This window comes from Harpia harpyja, chromosome Z, assembly GCF_026419915.1.
Source record: "Harpia harpyja isolate bHarHar1 chromosome Z, bHarHar1 primary haplotype, whole genome shotgun sequence".
NCBI classification, from domain to species: domain Eukaryota; kingdom Metazoa; phylum Chordata; class Aves; order Accipitriformes; family Accipitridae; genus Harpia; species Harpia harpyja.
This window is the reverse complement of record NC_068969.1, coordinates 87,731,779-87,751,099: the sequence shown is the minus strand read 5'-3', so window position 1 is coordinate 87,751,099 and position 19,321 is coordinate 87,731,779. Positions and strand designations below refer to the sequence as shown.

At 38.9% G+C, this 19,321-nt stretch overlaps 1 protein-coding gene across 3 annotated transcripts in view; it reads right to left on the bottom strand.

Moving 5' to 3' along the window:
- LOC128136323 (zinc-regulated GTPase metalloprotein activator 1A-like) overlaps positions 1 to 19,321 on the bottom strand; it is a 32,066-nt gene that overhangs the window by 3,343 nt on the left and 9,402 nt on the right. For all 3 annotated transcript variants that reach the window (XR_008233329.1, XM_052775638.1, XM_052775637.1), the window contains 7 exons: positions 16,842 to 16,888; positions 16,031 to 16,117; positions 15,151 to 15,195; positions 11,156 to 11,212; positions 8,357 to 8,408; positions 1,992 to 2,060; positions 1,829 to 1,894 (listed from right to left, as the gene is read on the bottom strand). Coding sequence is in view for 2 of the 3 variants with exons in the window: in XM_052775638.1 (XP_052631598.1) it covers positions 1,829 to 1,894; positions 1,992 to 2,060; positions 8,357 to 8,408; positions 11,156 to 11,212; positions 15,151 to 15,195; positions 16,031 to 16,117; positions 16,842 to 16,888 (423 nt within the window). In the remaining variant the exon portion in view is untranslated. The remainder of the gene's footprint in view (positions 1 to 1,828; positions 1,895 to 1,991; positions 2,061 to 8,356; positions 8,409 to 11,155; positions 11,213 to 15,150; positions 15,196 to 16,030; positions 16,118 to 16,841; positions 16,889 to 19,321) is intronic.

Sequence of the window (19,321 nt, the reverse complement as noted above, 5' to 3'; positions counted from 1 at the left end):
ACAGTACTCGAGGTGCGGCCTCACCAGTGCCGAGTACAGGGGAACAACCACCTCCCTGTTCCTGCTGGCCACACTGTTCCTGATACAGGCCAGGATGCGACTGGCCTTCTTGTCCACCTGGGCACACTGCTGGCTCATATTCAGCCGGCTGTCAACCAGCACCCCCAGGTCTTTCTCTGCCGGGCAGCTTTCCAGCCACTCTTCCCCAAGCCTGTAGCGCTGCATGGGGTTGCCGTGACCGAAGTGCAGGACCCGGCACTTGGCCGTGTTAACTTCATACAATTGGCCTCAGCCCATCGATCCAGCCTGTCCAGATCTCTTTGTAGAGCCTCCCTACCCTCAAGCAGATCGACCCTGCCTCCCAACTTGGTGTCGTCTGCGAACTTGCTGAGGGTGCACTCAATCCCCTCATCCAAATCATCAATAAAGATATTAAACAGAACAGGGCCCAACACCGAGCCCTGGGGAACACCACTCGTGACCCGCCGCCAGCTGGATTTCACCCCATTCACCACGACCCTCTGGGCTCGGCCATCCAGCCAGTTTTTCACCCCGTGAATAGTGCACTTATCCAGGCCACAAGATGCCAGCTTCTCCAGGAGTATGCCATGAGAGACAGTATCAAAGGCCTTGCTGAAGTCTAGGAAAATAACATCGACAGCCTTTCCCTCATCCACTAGGCGGGTCACCCGGTCATAGAAGGAGATCAGGTTGGTCAAGCAGGACCTGCCTTTCGTAAACGCATCCTGACTGGGCCTGATCCCCCTCTTATCCTGGAGCTGCCGTGTGAGTGCTCTCAAGACAAACCGTTCCATAATCTTTCCCGGTACCGAGGTCAGGCTGACAGGCCTGTAGTTCCCCGGATCCTCCCTCTGACCCTTCTTATAAATGGGAGTCACATTGGCAAGCCTCCAGTCCTCTGGGACCTCCCCTGTTGACCAGGAACGCTGATAGATGATGGAGAGTGGCTTGGCAAGGACCTCAGCCAGTTCCCTCAGTACTCTTGGATGGATCCCATCAGGTCCCATAGATTTGTGAGTGTCCAGATGGCGTAACAGGTCCCTAACTAATTCCTCCTGGATTAAGGGGGGTATGTTATGCTCTTCATCCTTACCTTCCAGCTCATGAGGTGGAGTACCCTGAGGATGACTGGACTCACTATTAAAGACTGAGGCAAAGAAGGCATTAAGTACCTTGGCCTTTTCCTCATCACTGGTTGCTACGTTCCCTTCTGTATCCATTAAAGGATAGATATTCTCCTTGGGATTCTTTTTACTGTTAACATATTTGTAAAAACATTTTTTGTTGTCCCTTACACTAGTGGCCAGATTTAGTTCCAGCTGAGCTTTCGCCTTTCTAATTTTCTCTCTGTATGATCTAACAAGATCCCTGTACTCCTCCCAAGTTGCCCGCCCTTTCCTCCAGAGATGATAAACTCTCCTTTTTTTCTTAAGTCCTAGCAAAAGCTCCCCATTCAGCCAGGCCGGTCGTTTTCCTCGGCGGTTTGACTTGCGGCACAACTTTTCAAAGCAATAGAGGTGAAAAATGAAAAAGTGATTTAACTATGTCCTGGTTATTAACTCTTCCACTGATGTTTAGGACTGTTTGCTTCTTTGTCAGCTATCTCCTTTTGAGTTGTTCCACCAGCCAGCAGATAACAAACTGTCTCCATGCAGAACAATGACAAATTGCTATTCTCCATTTTGTCTGCTCTGCTACAGTGATCCAGTAGCACCTTTGATAGGTCTGTAACTGACAGCACATGGCAGTTTTTTAGGTGTAAAAGAGGAAAAGCACAAAACAAAGAAGTTGGTCATTTCTGACTAACCTTCAGTCTTATGACGTCCATGGTGTGCCCAGTCTTATCTTTCACATTCTTCTCCCACAGAAGATTCTATAAAAAGGAAAAGTTTTCATAAACAGAATGGCATGCGATGGTTTTCTATAAAAAGCCACAATGACTTTTCAGTTGACAGTGATGTACTACATACCTGAATAAAGAGATTTAAGTTTTCTTCTTTTATATTTCCTGGAACTTCAAATGTTACTGTAATTATGCTCTGCAAATGGAAAGACTCACTTATTGTTACCAAACTGAGTAAACATTTCATTACATTAATTTCAAAAAGTGTTCTTTATAACTTGACCTCATAAAAAAGCAATTATATACCCGTGTCAAATTTAAAAAAAAAAAAAATTCTCCATTTCTGTTCTGCTCTAATTTCCTATATTATGCTATACTTTTTGGTTCTGTTTGGATGTGCACGTAAAGGGCATACACAATACTTTGGACAGTTTAATGCCATCAGCTTCTACCATGTAATTCTTTGCTGTAGCTGATGCTTGTTCTCAAAGAAAGCCTAAGAATTTCAATTCTTATAGGCTAGTAAACTCAATCTTTCAAATACGTTTAAGAATGCTATTTTCTTGGCATACTGATCTTTGCCACAATTTCTGATCTTCATCACAACTCTATCAGACAAAAATTAATCAACACATTTTTCACCTACCTGTACTTGTCTGTTACAAAAAGCTTTTTATAGACAGACTATGTAGGAATAGATTCAAAAAATAAAGATGCCCAAAGTGATGTTTTATTCCAAAGCAACCACTGGCTTACTGCAGAACCAATTATTATCAAGGCAGAAGGTGAAAATAAATGTGCAGTTTAATATTAACAATTTATTAAAAAATAAAGGAAATAATGTCTTAAGCTTATTTTTGTCACCATAACCTCTCAGTGGCATAGAAAAACAGAGAATGACTTTTTGTACAACCTAAAATTCTTTCAAATGATTACTGCTTTCAGATGACTAGTCTAACTTAAGGAAAAAAAAAAAAAAGCAACAAGCAGCAAATCTAAATGCTTATCTAATGACCAAGTAAACTCACCAGAACAACCAAGAGAGACCACTCTGAGCAGCTTCCAAACAAAACAGACAAAAGTTCACTGTGCTCCACGCATAGCACAGTATTGCTTCTGTTTATCTTCCACATGAAGGTAATAAGCACACTTTATCATCCAACAAGGACTTGCAGCCTACTGCAAGAGGTGTTCTGCTCTCATTTATGCCTCATCTGTCTCAACAACCATCTTAATGTGGGTCTTGAATTAAACAAGGATAGTAACAATGAAATCTCACTGTTTCCTGCTGGTCGAACAGCTACAAAAGGAACAATAATTTCCTTAATACAAGCATGCTGTAACTCTCATAACATTCAGGAAGGCTTCTACTTAACTTTTTTCCTACTTTAGGGATCTGTTCAGACTTTTATTACTATACGTGAACATACCTAAGATGAACACAAATTTTAATTAAACAAAAAACTACAAACTTAAGATTCTGATTACAATTACAGTTAAGCATGAAATTGATTTTCTACTTAATCTTTAGGTCCAGAAGAGATTATAATTGCCTTTTGCTGTTTTCAAGACTAGCAACTTCACAGTCAAGATTTGCAGTCCAAAAAGAAAAATACAGGCATTGTATGCATCATATTTTAACCTGAAAATTAAATTTAATCATAGCAACTTTCTAGAAGGAAAACACACTATTCTAAGCTACTGTATAACAACACAGGTTCTTCTTTTTCTGAAGTCCAAGGGGATTGTTGCCCATGGGTGAACCGCAGCCAGTTGGGGATATCCCAGAGAGGACTGGGACCCACAATTCATCCACGAAGCAGGGTACTCGTATATGGACTGGGGCTCATGGGTGACCCACGGAGCAGGAACACCAAGGAACACAGCAGTGACAAAACCACTAAGAAGCAAAAAGGAGCAGAAAGCTACTACACAAAACTACAGGTCCTGGTAAAAAGTCTCTCCTTCTTATAAGCCCCTTTTAAGTTCTGAAAGGCTGCAATAAGGTGTCCTCAGAGTCTTCACTTCTCCAGACTCCAGAACAACCCCAACTCTCTCAGCCTGTCCTCATAGGTGAGGTGTTCTGGTCCCTCTTTATCATTTTGTGGCCCTCCTCTGGACCCACTCCAACAGGTCCCTATATTTCTTGTGCTGAAGGCCCCAGAGATGGATGCCGTACTCTCATGAGGACTCATAAGAAGGGAGTACATTACTGCAATGACTTGAGGAATCCAGAAGGAGCCTTGGTTCTCGTACCGGGAATCTGTGATTGTATATTCTGGTGTCAGTGGTGTACCCACTACATGTGTGGGGATGTGTGCAGACAATGTATAAACTGTTGGAAAACGTAGAGACCTGTGAAAGCCCTAGTGGGACAGGAAGATGACTGCAAAGACACAGGATGGTGCCAGCTTCAAGCCCATATGCCTGTGGTATGGAGCCTTAACAGTCCCCTAGGGCAGCATACAAGGAAATTAGCCCAGAGTTACAAAACGAATACAACTACCACCTGTAAAACAGTGCTTTGCTGTAGGGTATGCCAGTTTATCATATGCTTCAACTGAAGCCTCAGAAAGATCGGGACTGCTTAAAATTCATCACCATCAGACTGACAGTCACTGTTAGACTAATGGTCTGCTAAAAGATGCACTAGCAAGTGTTCAGCAAGAATGACAAAACCTGGATCAAAACTTCACAGCTGGTAACACTGAACTGGCCAAATGGAAAGCTATGTGACAAGCTGTATTGGCTTTGTGTGGCAAGGTTTTGGTAGTGGCAGGGGATTACAGGGGTGGCTTCTGTGAGAAGCTGCTGGAAGCTTCCGCTGTGCCCAACAGAGCCAATACAAGCCAGCTCTAAGACGGACCTGCCGCTGGCCAATGCCGAGCCAATCAGCAACAGTAGTAGTGCCTCTGCGATAACGTGTTTAAGAAGGAAAAAAAAGTTGCTGGGGCAGACAGAAATGGCAGCCGGAGAGAGGAGTGAGAACACGTAAGAGAAACAACCCTGCAGACACCCAGGTTTCAGTGAAGAAGGAGGGGGAGGAGGTGCTCCAGGCGCTGGAGCAGTGTGCTCCTGAACGACTGCATGCCATGGAAGGGATCCATGCTGGAGCAGTTTGTGAGTAACTGCAGCCTGTGGGAAGGACCCACACTGGAGAAGTTCATGGAGGACTGTCTCCTGTGGGAGGGACCCCACGCTGGAGCAGGGGAAGAGTGTGATGAGTCCTGCCCCTGAGGAGGATGAAGCTGCAGAAATAATGTGTGATGAACTGACCGTAAACCCCATTCTCCATCCCCCTGCGCCACTGGGGCAGGGGTAGGTACTGAATCCGGGAGTGAAGTTGTGCCCAGGAAGAAGGCAGGGGTGGAGGGAAGGTGTTCTGAGATTTGGGTTTATTTCTCATTACCCTACTCTGGTTGATTGGCAATAAATTGAGTTAATTTTCCCCAAGTTGAGTCTGTTTTGCCCATGACGGTAATTGGTGAGTGATCTCTCCTGTCCTCATCTCAACCCATGAGCCCTTTGTTATATTTTCTCTCCCCTGCCCAGCTGAGGAGGGGGGAGTGATAGAATGGCTTTGGTGGGCACCTGGTGTTCAGCCAGGGTCAACCCACCACACAAGCCATCCAATCTACTATGGAAACTGTAAGCCAGTTTAAAACTAAGACAGGCCTATGAGGCAGCCCATGTTACAGTACTCCAGAAATGCAAAACAGCTCCCCAGAGTGCAACCACTCTGCAACCTTTTACTTGAAGTAATTAAGCCAGTGCAGGAAAACTACAGCTGCTGCCCCCAAAAGCTGCTTCTGCAGTGGCTGTGGTGGTGCTGGGAAGCTAGAGGAGGGCACTTGCAAAAGTAGGAAACTCTGGGATTTACTGATGGCACGGTATGCTGAGATCAATCCTTCCAATCCCACAAACAAGACCCCTGTGGAGGGACTGGGAAGAAGGGACAATCAACTGTGGCCACTTTGACTCCTGCTGTTTTTACAGGCAAGGAGTAAGGGACCCCAAAAAGGCTGAGGCCACAGACCAAAAGCTCTGACAGCTAGGCACCATCACTGTTGCCCCTCTGGTATCACCTGATAACCTGGTGGGTCATCCTATTGATCAAGGAGTGACCTGAAGTGTCATACTGGAGGGAACATGCCAGAGGCAGGTGTGACATCAGCCTCATGGCAATGCATGACAAAATTGTAGTTGTGAAAGTGTCAGGAGGGTATAAAAAATCTCTGTGCTCCCACCCTATAAACTGGGACTTGGAAAGGGGAAAAGAAGTGCTTTGAAGATCTACACCTGGGATCTAAGGAGTAACAAGCTCAGGAGAAATGTCAGAGCTCAGTTAATATGGTCACAGGATGTGTAGCAAGCTCTCAGAAATCTAAGTCAGCTGATGCATCATCTTACATCCCAACTGGGGAAGTGCCCATGTTATATCAGATCAACACTGGTCACCACACATCTCGGTTCTGAATGAAACTACAGCTGCTGGACTCAGAAACCAAGTGGATATTCAATAGTGATGTTACACTGTGGTTGTACTGTTTATTTGCTTGAATATTTGCTTGTATACTAAGACATGGTGAGTAAATTAAACAGCCAAGTGTCTTGGCTTGGTGTTTTGCAGGAACAAGACCTGAACTTTGCAGTATGCAATGCTAACCTTACTAGTCTACACCAAAGGGTGGGGTCTACAATGGAAATATGTGAATTCAAACCCTTACGATACTAACCTCCATCATCTGCTTGGCAGGAGATGGAGGTTAAATACAACAACTTTTAACATGTATATTCTGACTGCTACAACATTAACCCCTACAGTTTAACTCTCAGTGGCAAGGAGTAGAATATGTACTGGGTGTACATTCAGTTTCTGATGATATAAAGGGTAGAGTCTATAACAGATATACATTTATACAGCTCTAAGTATATGTAAGCTTACAAGGCTTATGTAGCAGGGGGCTGCAGTGCCAAGGGGTGTGGGAGAAGACCATCAGCTGCCTCGTGTGTCTCACAACCTGTTCCAGTCAGCTCTGAAACCATACAACAGTAAAAACACCCAAACACGCCACACATCTTCAGGCAGAGAGAAACACATAGCACCCTGTTAGAGAGACAAGACACCTCCAGTGACTTGGGACTGAAGATTCTTCAGAGGAGGCATGCCATGCCATGCTAAAAGGGGTACGCAGACTCCTGAGAGACTGCAGCTTGTTGTTTACCCACAGAGCAGGGGCACTCCACAGGTACTAAGGGTCCTGCACGAACCACAGGCCAGGAACCCTAAGGAACAGAGCAGTGATGAGGAACAGAAAATTATTACACAAACACTCCAACTTCCTATGCCACACGTGGCCTTGCTGGGAGAACTTCGATGGACTAAGTGCAACCCACTGAAAAAAAATAGGGGAAGTTGGGGGAGAGAGAAGAAGTGTTCGTCTAAGCGTTTGTGTAATTGTTTTGCATTTCTTTTTTTCAGAACTCAAATCAATAATTAGAAGTTTTTGTTGCCTGGCAATAAATTCAGTAATTCCCTGACTTAGGACTGTTCTGCTTTTAAGAAGGGTCTAAGCAGAAAAAGATACCGTGATCATAATATTTGGAAAGCAAACAAAGAAAAAAAAAAAAAAGAAAAAGAAAATTGAAAGGAAGCCTTTCCAGTAAAACCCGTACATCATGGATAAGACAGCTGCATAGAAGTAGCAATTAGCATAGAACTGTTTATATTCTGTAGGGATGACGGAGAAGACCTTTTTTCCTTAAATTCATCTTTGAAATTAGACATGCTGATCACAAAAAATACTGTATTTGCTCAAATAAATGCGACAAATGCTATTTGCAGTTGCACACAGGGAGAGAAAAGATTCTGCCCCAATATAAACACATATTGGGTTGAGTATTGGGGTGTGGGGGGAAATACATTCTAGAGTTTAATTTGACATACTAAAAATAACATTCATACTTCACTGCTACAAGTTAAATTGTTACTATTTCTTGTGAAAACAATGGGAAGCACTCATAGAACAGAAATATACACAAACTCAGTGAAGTTTTATTACAGCTTTAAAGAATGCAAAGTCACGAATAACATCTCCCCGATATCTACATACACAGACAACATTTGGAAAGAAAACCTACAGGGTAAAGACTGGCTACATATTTAGGACTTGATGCTGCAAATATTAAAAAGTGTAGTACTGTTTGTTTCAGTAATGCTCTCCATGTGAATCAATGAATGATGTGACTGTCTGGAGCAGTGGAAGCCTATAAGCTATATTTGAAAGTAAAACTTACTCTACCCATTTAGAATCTATCTACAACGATGCACATTCCTATACATATTCTATGTAATCTTCCAAAGATCTTAAAACTTATTACTTGCTAACCAAAACCTTCTGAAAAGGTAACATGATTAGTATGCAATGACTGCAATTACCCTGAACAACCTTGTTGTTACAAAAAGATTGAAGGAATATTTTTGGTAATTACCTTATCTAGATGTGCATGTGTTGTCTTTACATGCTCAAGCTTTTTCTGCAAACTGAAAATAAGTAAAGTTAAATGTCACATTTGAGTAGGATGGAAAAATGTCATTATTTCAAAATTTAAACGAACTCTTCAGTGTTGCAGAGCAAAACTAAAATATCAAAGATATAAGCTTCAACTGTTAGTTCAATTTTAATCTCAGAATAGAGAAGTTTAATTATATTGATCTAGTTAATGCTTTGTGTTAGAATGTCAGTTTTTTTAAATATAAACACAATTAGACTACAGTAATGATTTGCAATTATTTTTGGAATTTTAAATATTTATACTTCAAGAAGTACAATGCCCTTGATATTCCTTTATGTAGGAACAAAAGGCAAACTATATCATTAAAGCAAGAAGGGAAAAATAATCACTAGAATTTGCCAATTTATTAGAGGTTGATTTTTAAAAAAAAATTTAGAAGAATGATTTGAAATGCAAGAAGAAAAAAATATGTACAAAGCTGTTGCTTGTGAGAATGAAATCTGTAACACCAAGTGAAATACTATATACCAGCTTCCATTTCAACTCTGCTGTACAGCTCATTCCTACTGTGCAGTGTGCCTGCTAATTTAGAACTGGTCCTCTCTACTTCATAGAGGAACCTGGGGACTTGTTTCATAAACTAAGATTCAGGGTCTCGCTGTATCATTTTGTATGACAACATAAAATTTTACTGCAACTTTAGATTACACACCCACATCTGTCTTTAATCAAGACAGTGCAAGATTTCTTCAAATACTGTTTCTGTACCAGAGAACATTCTGTCTTATGTCCAACATGCAGAAAAAAGAATACCATGGCAAAAGTCACTATGATGACAGCTCTCTGCTACTTCAGAGAAGATTGCCCATAAAAATCACTCCTCCTACTTTGACAACTAAATTTTAAGAAGCCTTTAATGGTGGGGGAAAAGGTACTGACTGCTACTGAAGTAACATTTCACACTCCTCACATCTTTGCTTTGTCTTCTCAGACTGCATACCACAGAATCCAGAACTTTCGATGTGTTTTCTGTCACTGCAGGGCATATATAGACTAGAAGGTTCTACCAGTGCAGTCATTCTGATCAGATGTTTTATCTGTCTGCTATTCTGGCAGAAATCCTTACTGTAGTATGCAGTTAAAAGAACAATTTTCTTAGTGTGCTGGTGTGTATTTGTGCTCAAATGGTGCTGGATGCAAAGAGTTTTTCTGCTACAGATGATAGGGCAGAAGTCCCCACTAATATTTTATGCAGGGATTTCTGTATCTATGAACTGATAGCAGGGTAAGCAATTTCGCTGTACAGAGCTCCAATAAAAACAAAAGAAACGGAACTTCACTTAAGCAGTCTACAACCTTCTTGGTGCTTTTAGAATTTGTCTTCAAATGCTGCAATTTTAGAGCGTTTCCTCTGTTTTAATACCAAATACTGAGAACCTCTGAAGGAACTATGAGTGAGATAAGCAAGAAGACTAGACTGAGTAAAGCAAGAAAGATTTTTTTTTTCATCAGCTCCTTAAGAACTTTCTCAGATTAGTAGAGCACAGCCCGTCCTAGTAAACCTAGCAGAATGCCACCTAATATTACAGCTAATCAGATCTAACTGTGACCTGCCACTATCAATAATGACCCTCTTCTGGTTCACATATCCTGCTTTCCCTCTATCCTGTGCCTCCAGGATGAGTCAGTTTAGCTAGCTGATCCATCATAAGAACTCAGGACATGTGTTTATGATGTGGTTTATGACATAATAGTTACTTATTGCCCATAAAGGATATATTGGCCTTCCTCCTCCCTTAACTTTCTTTTGGATGCCTATTCTGATACCTCCCTGATGCTGCCATTGGTACAGATCTGACTGGTACATTCAAGGAGCTCAAAAGAAACAAACACTACTTTTCACAGATCAGACAAAAGCCAGTGCCAGCAAAAACGAAGGGCAGCAGAGAGTCAGGAAAAGCAGGCTATCCTTTGCATAGTACTGCACCAGTTCACTGGGAAATCTCATGAGCACATCTCATCTACTAGAGGTTACTAGCTTGCACTTTCTATGAATAAGGAAGTGGCTATGTTCCTTTACCTGAAGTGAACAGCGTGCGTCCAGGAAGAAAAATGAAGCTGATACTGTCCCTAGTTGCATATTCCCTCCCTTCCTTTATGATTGCTCCAGTACTCCTTGCTCTCTCTTTGTTGAACAACTTCAGCAGACAAAGCAAACAGAAGTCCTTCTCCCCTCACCTCCAATTTTACTGTTCCACCCACCTAGCATGCTGAAGCACACATTTGGCGTTAAAAAAACAAGAACATGGGACACAGTAATCAGAATTTGTAGTGTCCAGGCTTTGTTTGTTGTGGAACCTCAGTCCCTCATTGTTTTCTGTGAAAACTAAGGAAGCCTCCAGTTCATCATGATGTGAAGTGGGAAAAATTTTGAAATCCTTTAAGAGAACTAGAAAAGAGTGTACAAATCTACTATACTACTAGTATTAAAGCAAAACTTGTATTTTGGGGCAAAGCACCAACCAACCATGCACACTCTGGCTCATTTAACTTTACAAGGTCAAAAAGCTTTTGTTGCACGTATTTCAAGTGGAAAAAATCCTCAGTCTCAGATTAAAGTTCTCACTTCGTAAGTGGTAAAGAAGTGACTGAACTAGGATTTCTAACAGAAACTCAGATGCAAATTTGAGCCAGGATTTCAGTGTGCCTATTTCAGGCATGTATTTATACAATGAACATTATTTCTAATAAAAGACAGTGAAATTATCACCATACCTTATTCCAGATAAGCTGTCAAAAGCATGGAGGTCCAAGACATTGGAGAGATCAACTCTAAACAGAGGGAAGAAAGCAAGCTTTGTATTTTTGCTATATTAAAATATTGTGTATACTTAAATAATTACTTTTAAAATGGTTCACTGAAGCTTATATTTGTTTTTCTGCCTATCATACTAATGCCATCAATCCTTAGCTTTATTGGGTACTAGTGGTTGGTATTGTCTCCTACAAGGAGATGCAGTGTTTATTTACACAGTAATATGTAAGCACAGAAACATAATTTAAAAAATATAGTAAAATACAAGGTATTTCCAAGTAAGATGATAAAATCCCTCATACTGGATGCCCAAATAAACCTGATTTTCCCTAAATGGGAAAAGGAACCCTGAAGTTCTTCCCAGCAATCATTCTGCACCCTTAATATAGACCCCCTCAACACACACCCAAACCGCTGGAATATACGTAGCTTACACTGACACACTGTTAGCAAACAAAACTGAAATACACTATGAGGTTAAGTGCTACTATGAAGAATTTCAGCTCTAATATCTGAACCAGACAAATTAAAAATGTAATATGGAACAGAGAGCACTGATCATATTTACTTGTAAGAACAGCTACCTATAAACTTGCACAAGAAACTTTTTTTTATAAAACCAATATAGACTATAGGTTTCACTGCTAATAGCAACTGATAGCTTTCTAAATGCAATTAATGATATGTGGCTAAATCCAAGGAACATATAAGATGTTGAAAAAAAAAGATCTCTGGAGTGTAGCCAGTATTATTAAACTTCTGCACCCAACAGTAGCTTTGCAAAGCAGTTTCTAAGACAAAAGGTTTATAATGTAAAATATGTAAATAATCCCTCTCTGAAGTCATGGCCAGCTCACTGCCAGTTGTTTGTTCTCAGCAGTGTTCTGAAAAATCATACAGAAACACTCAAGAAAGTGCTATATTGGTCCCTTTTAAATGTGGGCTTTTGAGGGACAAAAGCCCCTAATTAAAGAAGATGTGTTCTCAAATAACATGCTAATAAATTAGGTTTGTGCTTATTTCACTTTTGGAATGTTTAAGCATGGGAGAGACAGTATGTGTCATTCACTAAAGAATATTTATTAGTAACACAACAGCTGCCACTGAGGACTGAATCTGAGGTCCACTTAATCTAATATCCAAAATTTAATGCTGGCTAGCATCACACACGAGAGGGTGATGCAGATGTGGATACTACACTTCACATACTGGATCTCTTCCTAATGGACATGAAAAGATACTGGTTTAAGACACAAAGCATGAAGTTTAATATCCTCTTCAAAATTGTTAGCCATGTTGGATACCATCATAACATTCACAGAAACTTTTTTTTTTCTTCCTCATATTAGAAAAATCTTGGCCTCAGATTTGCACTAATTTCCTAGGGCAGTCAGACCCATGCATATGCAATTTATGAGTGATTTAATTTTATCAATAAAGAGTTTGCTTCTTTTCCCCCTCCAAAGCATTTCATTGACCATTTCTGTACTATGCCTTGCAACTAAAGAACAAGGAACTCCTGATCTGCCTTCTCAAAACCACTGTTTTTTCTCAGTAAAATCATCATGCTGCCACTTCTTTGATTTCAGCTGGAGCAATCGGCTGCAAATCTTTTTCATTTAAGTGTTTTCCTAAGCCCTGATCATCCTTCATGATTTTCTCCCCCATTCTGTGGCAAAGTAAAATTTCCCGTTCTTCATAATATAAATTCTAGAACTTAAAAACTAATATCATGTTTCCAAAAGTTTACTAAACAGGAGGAAAGGGAAATGCTACAATTGTATCTCTGCAACTCCATCCCTTTGCGGTATTTGTTCTTCTTTTGTCTTTCATTCAATCATTCATGCTGCACTTAAAGTACATAAATTAGATGAAGAAATACCACACTGCATAGATGTCATGAAAACTGTAAGTAATACAGAGGTCTCAAAAATAAAAGACAGCCAGATTTGATAATGTAAAGTTAGCTGTGAGTAAATATCCAAGGTTTACCATCAGAATAAAATCCTGATCAAATTTAACCTGGAATCATCAGAGCATTCTCACCTCCATTTACAGACAGAGAAAAATTCCAGTAACATTATTCTAATACAACTCAACTTTATGAAATACTAACTTAATAATACTGAATTTACAGAATAGGACAAATTCACAAAAGTCTAAATTTTGCAGCAGAATTAGAGTGACTATTTACACATTAAAACTTAACATATCAAAAAGCTGGTGAACATTAGAAGTTTGATGATAAGAATTGCTCACAAGTTTATATACACTTGCTGTTTTGAACTTAAGTCCCTAAATGACAATAAATCCATTGAAGAAAATTTTTTATGTAATAGACACACATGCTGACATAAGAGGAATGATTTACTGAGGATCACTAGAAGAGCAATAAATGAATGAATGTGAAACACCTCCCAGTAACTGAATTTATGATCCCTTCTATAATATTGTTTATTCGTGTTCTAAGCATTCTTCAACAGAATTTGCAAGTTAACAAGAAAGTAGTGTGAAATTGTCAAAACTACTTAAACATTTCACCTTGCTCTTTGAACAAAGTAATGAAAACAGTATGAGAATAATCCTTATAAACTAACAGGATAGTCACTAAAGAGAACGCTTTTCATAGTGCAACTGCTCAACAACAGAGCATAAAATTTGCAGTGATCATACTGCAGACAGAATTTCAAGTAAGTTAAAGCCAACAGAAATGTTAACAAGATTAACATTTTTGGAAATGTAAACTGAGCTGATCTTCAGATTGAAGTCAGACAAGCACCTGTCTTCAAAACCCTGCGTTACCAAACAAAATACATAATCTACAGTCACTTGCTGGTCCTATCTGATCAGGCAACAGCAGCAAATATTCTTCACTACACTTTCCAACTCCATTTGACAATAACTTTAAAAAAAACAAGTATACTTACTAAGATTATGTCTACTATTTTCCCTTTAAAAATTGCTTAAAACAGGAACCTGTATTATAGGAACATTTACCACAATATAGTCAAATAATTGATGTAATAGCACACAAATCAGTCCTAGCAGTCTGAAAGATACACTGCTCTCCTAATGACCCACAGAATACCATATCCATTTAATTCCTTATTAAAGAAGAAATCTGAGTCAGAATTTCAAGGAAAAATAGCAAAACCAATGTAATTACTTTTCCTTCTTATAAGCTTCCTTGCACTGCTTTCAAAGTAATTTTGTAGTAACACCTTATTTGCAGCAGCCATCATAAGTGAGAAAAATCTTTAAGCTGACACAACAGAAAGAAAACATTATAGTGCATGCAATCAGTGATTAGCTCAGAGACAACTTGGCCTTGCAAGTTGCTCTTTAGTTACAAGATCTGGTTAACAAGTCATGAGAAATTTTGAATTTTTGCCTGTAACACTCCCTTAAAAATCTGCTACATTTTTGGAATATGCTGAAGCCAATTAAACTACATCTGTATTAGCATTTTTCAGGAACTTTCCAAATGCTATTACTCCATAAATGGCAACATGAGTAAAAGGCAACTTTAGTAATTAAAAGCCATATTCATATTAAACTTAGAACAAAATACAGGTTTTGAGGGGAAAAAAAAAACGCCCAAGCTTTTGTAAAATCCCCTTGTCATGTAAATAAAAAATATTTATGGTTATATTGCAAAGTCCAGTAAAACCCACTAGTGATAACCTCTCTAAACTAAGACACATCTTGATAGTGATTTTTTTTAAATAGTTATACAGTAGAGTGTAAGATGTGAACAGTAACAAAGAAAAAAGAAAAATACATTTTTACTTCATTAAAAAAATTCCTTTGTCTAGATGCTTATTCATAAAATAAATATTGAGTTAAATATTTCTAATTCAATAGTTTTCCTTTACGCAAACTGATCTAATAGCATACTTAAATTTGTCACAAAAGAAGCAAGATCTGGTACCTAGTAACAGTGGCCATTTAATACCTTGATCTTTGTGTCTCTAGAATTTTAACAAGTCCATTTATTGACCTAAAATAAAACAGAAAAGTCAGAAGTTATATGAAAACACTGGAACAAGTTAACCATGGAAAGCAGCAAGAGAAATAGCACCACAACAATAACCCCAAGTCTTGTTATCAACTTGTTGAATAAACCAACAGACATCCCGACAGACTTTGTTTTTGTGACTTTTTCATCTCCTAAGTAAGGGTTGGGGAACTTTGGAAGTTCTGACAACAAAATACTACCAATGAGAATAGCGTTTTCCTATAGAAGGCTCTTCATGATACACCCTGCTGAATCTAAGCATTTTTACTTTTAGAATTCAAACCACTAATGAAGTTGTAAAGTATTTAGAATTTTTGATGTTTCATTTTGGTTATCATGGTATTGACAGAAAAAGATGGGGCACGTCTTTGATCGCTAATTTGATTCAGACTATAGGTGGTTCTGCACCCATGACAATTACTTGGGACTTCCTCCACACATCTTTCTTTGCGTTTCCTAGTGAACTCATATCTACTAGTAGATTTTTATTTTCCCCCTTATGCAGATTCTGAAAAATGAGAACAGCTGCCCAGAAATGTAAGAGCATGGACACTTAAGACAAAGGCCTGTCCTTAGTAAGTCACATCAGATCTTACCTAGATAGGCAAACTGCTAAGCACCTGTGTGTGTAAGCACCTAAAAGTATTGAAACACCTTTAGAAAGGGGCAGTCTCTTTTCCCTTCTGAGCTAATGATTTGTGTCAATGTAATCGTGAGATCTAATTTCTGTACTAACAGCACGAAGGAAGGAACTCTGCTTAAATAAAAATAACGTTTGAGCCAGCACGGTATTACAGTTATGCCAAAAGTTTCATACCTGACAGATGTTCTGACTTTATTCAGTTCTTCCCCTGAAACCAAATCTGTTTTATTGATGATTATAAGATCAGCTAATGCAACCTGCCTACGCATTAAGGCGGGGGGAACAAAAAAAAAAAAAAAAAAAAAGACAACATGAGCAAACAAATACTTTTTCTGTAAGGCAGAAACACCATCTCTCCATAGTACCAAAAAAATAGTATGAGCATTGTTAATACAGAAAGGCAAGCACTTATCAAACATCATGGAGTATGACTAAAGTACTACTGGCTTCTCCTTGAGGTGCTCTTCTATGCCATAAGAGAAGTCTAGCAACCTACAAAGGCTTGCTAGTTTTTGGTTTGTTTTTTTTTTTAAATGTCATCTAATCCAAAGTGCTTGGTGATTTATGAACTTCACAAGCCCCTATTTCTCTTGCAAGTAGTCTTCATAAAGTCATACTTGGAAGTCTCGTTACTTTATGAAGACTTTTATTGTCTTATAGTCCTCTATCTCCAGTTTTACTTCGAGCATCTGACAGATCGTAGCATGCAATTCTTTCTTCCTCTCAACACAGGTGGCTCCCCTTCACTGACGTAAAATCCAGCCCCTTTTAAAGTATGTATTAGAAGATTCAGATATTGGTAAAAAGACCAAAATGGAGCATGAAGTCACTTTTCTATTTTCTACCTCATTACACCAATCTATCTTGGTTTAAAAGCAAAGGAGGAGCAAAAAGCCTTACAAAAGAAAAAGAAGCCATTTCTAACTAACTTCTATACAGTGCAGTTCCTAACTGTGATATATAAAATTAATTTATACATCCATACCGAGATGCTTCATTGACAAGGCCTTCTGGCTTTTCCTCTGTCAAGTGCTAGACAAAAATTAAAACAATTGGATTAAGCATATTTAAATGACATTTAAAGTCATTTGCCATTAAAGGAAGTCAAAACCAATTCAGCTGAGGTATGTTTTTCAACAAGGTATTGAGGAAAATGGCATCTAGAATTTTTCTGTAAAATGACGGTGAAAAAGTGTATTTATACATTTGCCATTACAAAAGCTTATAATTTCTTTTACGAAAACTCTTCTCTTTTAATGACTTTTATGATTAGAACGCTAAAGAATTGGAAAACTGTATTATATTTATTTTAATTACTTTTCAGATTTACGATGAAGTAAAAAGAGTCACCATGACATAGAGTAATCACGGAAAAACATATCTGAAAAAATGAAAGTACAGTAACTTTACTAATGAGTGTGATGTCAACTAACTGTTAAAGACAGGTTAGGCTTGCAGTACAGAATTTCATATACAAAACTGCATACTCCTTTTTTCTGAAAGATTTGACAAACTGTACTTCTATAGTAAAAATCCCCTACTCTATTTCTGGTTTTGTACAAATAAACCACTACTCCTTGGCAAGTCTGCCCAACATCAGTGCTTGTGGCCTATTCAAGCTGTAACTGGGCAGAAGAGTCAGTCAGCACCGACAAAGGCAGAAGCTTCTTGTCATGCTGCCAGAGTTTAATATCAACTGCAGCTTTGTGCTCCACCTGTCTGCCCAAGCTAACATCCTCACAGAAGAATTAGTGAAAGGGAAAAAAATGCCTGCCATCTCCAGCAGCAGCATGAAGTTTAACAACATAAAGCCTTACTGATTTTAGACTGAGCAACAGACTACACTGAAGCAGCAAAGGTACAGCTACAAGTTATTTTTCTGCCCACTCTACCACGCAGGCAGCAACTCCAGGAGAGAAGCATCACAGACACCTGGAGGCAGTAAAACTTTAAACTGATGCTGTAATATTAATAAGACCTCACCATTTAAACCTTACATCTCTGGGAAGACTAGAGTCCTGTGCATTCCTTCCTCAGCTCTAAATGTACCAGGAATATTATTTTAAAATTTGGTTTGAAAGACACAAAAATACCAAATGAAAGTGGAATTAATTGTCATGGGAAATATATAAATTAAAAAACCCTAGAAAACTATTTTTTCTTCAGGTGGAATTATGAGGCATCTAACATTATTTGACTAGAAAAAAATAATTATTAAATACTGTTAGTCTGTCACCTTAAAAAAAAAAAAGACAAAAAACCAAACCAAAACTATTTCCTGATCGTGCACAACCTAAGCAGAGTGTAACAACAGGATGACTGGGAGGGAACCTCTCTTCTGACATTTTCTTTGTAATCCTCTGTGTATTGATTCTGTTGAATTAAATGTTGTCAGATTTGTTGCCCTGAAAAGAACAATGTCAGTAGTCCAGATGTCAAGTCCTGAAAGTAGAGAACTGCCACTTCAAGTTGTCCAACTGTTTGCCCTCGATTAAAAAAATGAGTATTTCAGATTGCTGGGTGACAAATCCATTAGTGATAACCCATGATATCAATTACCACTGCAGTTTCAATTTGGCTGACTGGTCACAGGGTACTACTATTTGTCAGCTTTTCTTGTGATGCGTTGGTTCTTTGAAGCATGACACCCTTAAATTGCTGCCTATTATCTGAATGTCATTACCTGTATGGCTTTCAAAATTCTTTGAATCACAAGCAGCTGTTGAGGTCAAGCTTTGCAACCAGAGGAATCGCACAACTCAGCAAGTCCTTTATACAAAGCAAAGGTTGTTTACTTGGTATATAACTGAGAAAGTCGGAAGTTTCTATTATTCTGAGTGGATGTCAGTGATGTACAGGCTTACTAATTAAATAATGTAAGAGTTTCCAGTGAACTGTCAAAGATAATAATGGATAGAAAAGCTGAATGTTTCAAAACATTTCTGTGTTGTTTCTGACATATTACCTGAAAGTTTAAATACTAAAAATTTTATTTTTTAAACAAAAATAATTTAGTGTTGCTGTGAACAACACAATTATAATTGATTCAAGCCAATATATCAGCACTGCATGAAGAGAAAGATAAACAGAACATTTTTGCAAGTAATAAAACATATCTGAATTAGTATGAGGGCACTCAGCTGAAAAGAGGTCTGACTTAAGACATGCTGTGGTTTTTTGTGATAGTTGAGCTGACTTAAAAGTCAGTTCCTGCTTAAAAGGGCAAACCACCTCTCAGTCCCTTCCCCTCGTTCTTCTACCAACTCCTCCGCAAAAGTCCTTGCAAAACACGATAGCTTAACTTGCCAAACTGGCTTGCTATGGGGTTAGATTAGTTCTGTCCTGCTGCAACACAAATTGACAGGAGAACAGGACTGCCCCCTTCCGGTAAATCAGCTATTAGATCAGCTCAACTGAAACGAGAAATCCACATGGTTCAAAGAAAATAAAATCTTATAAAGGAGG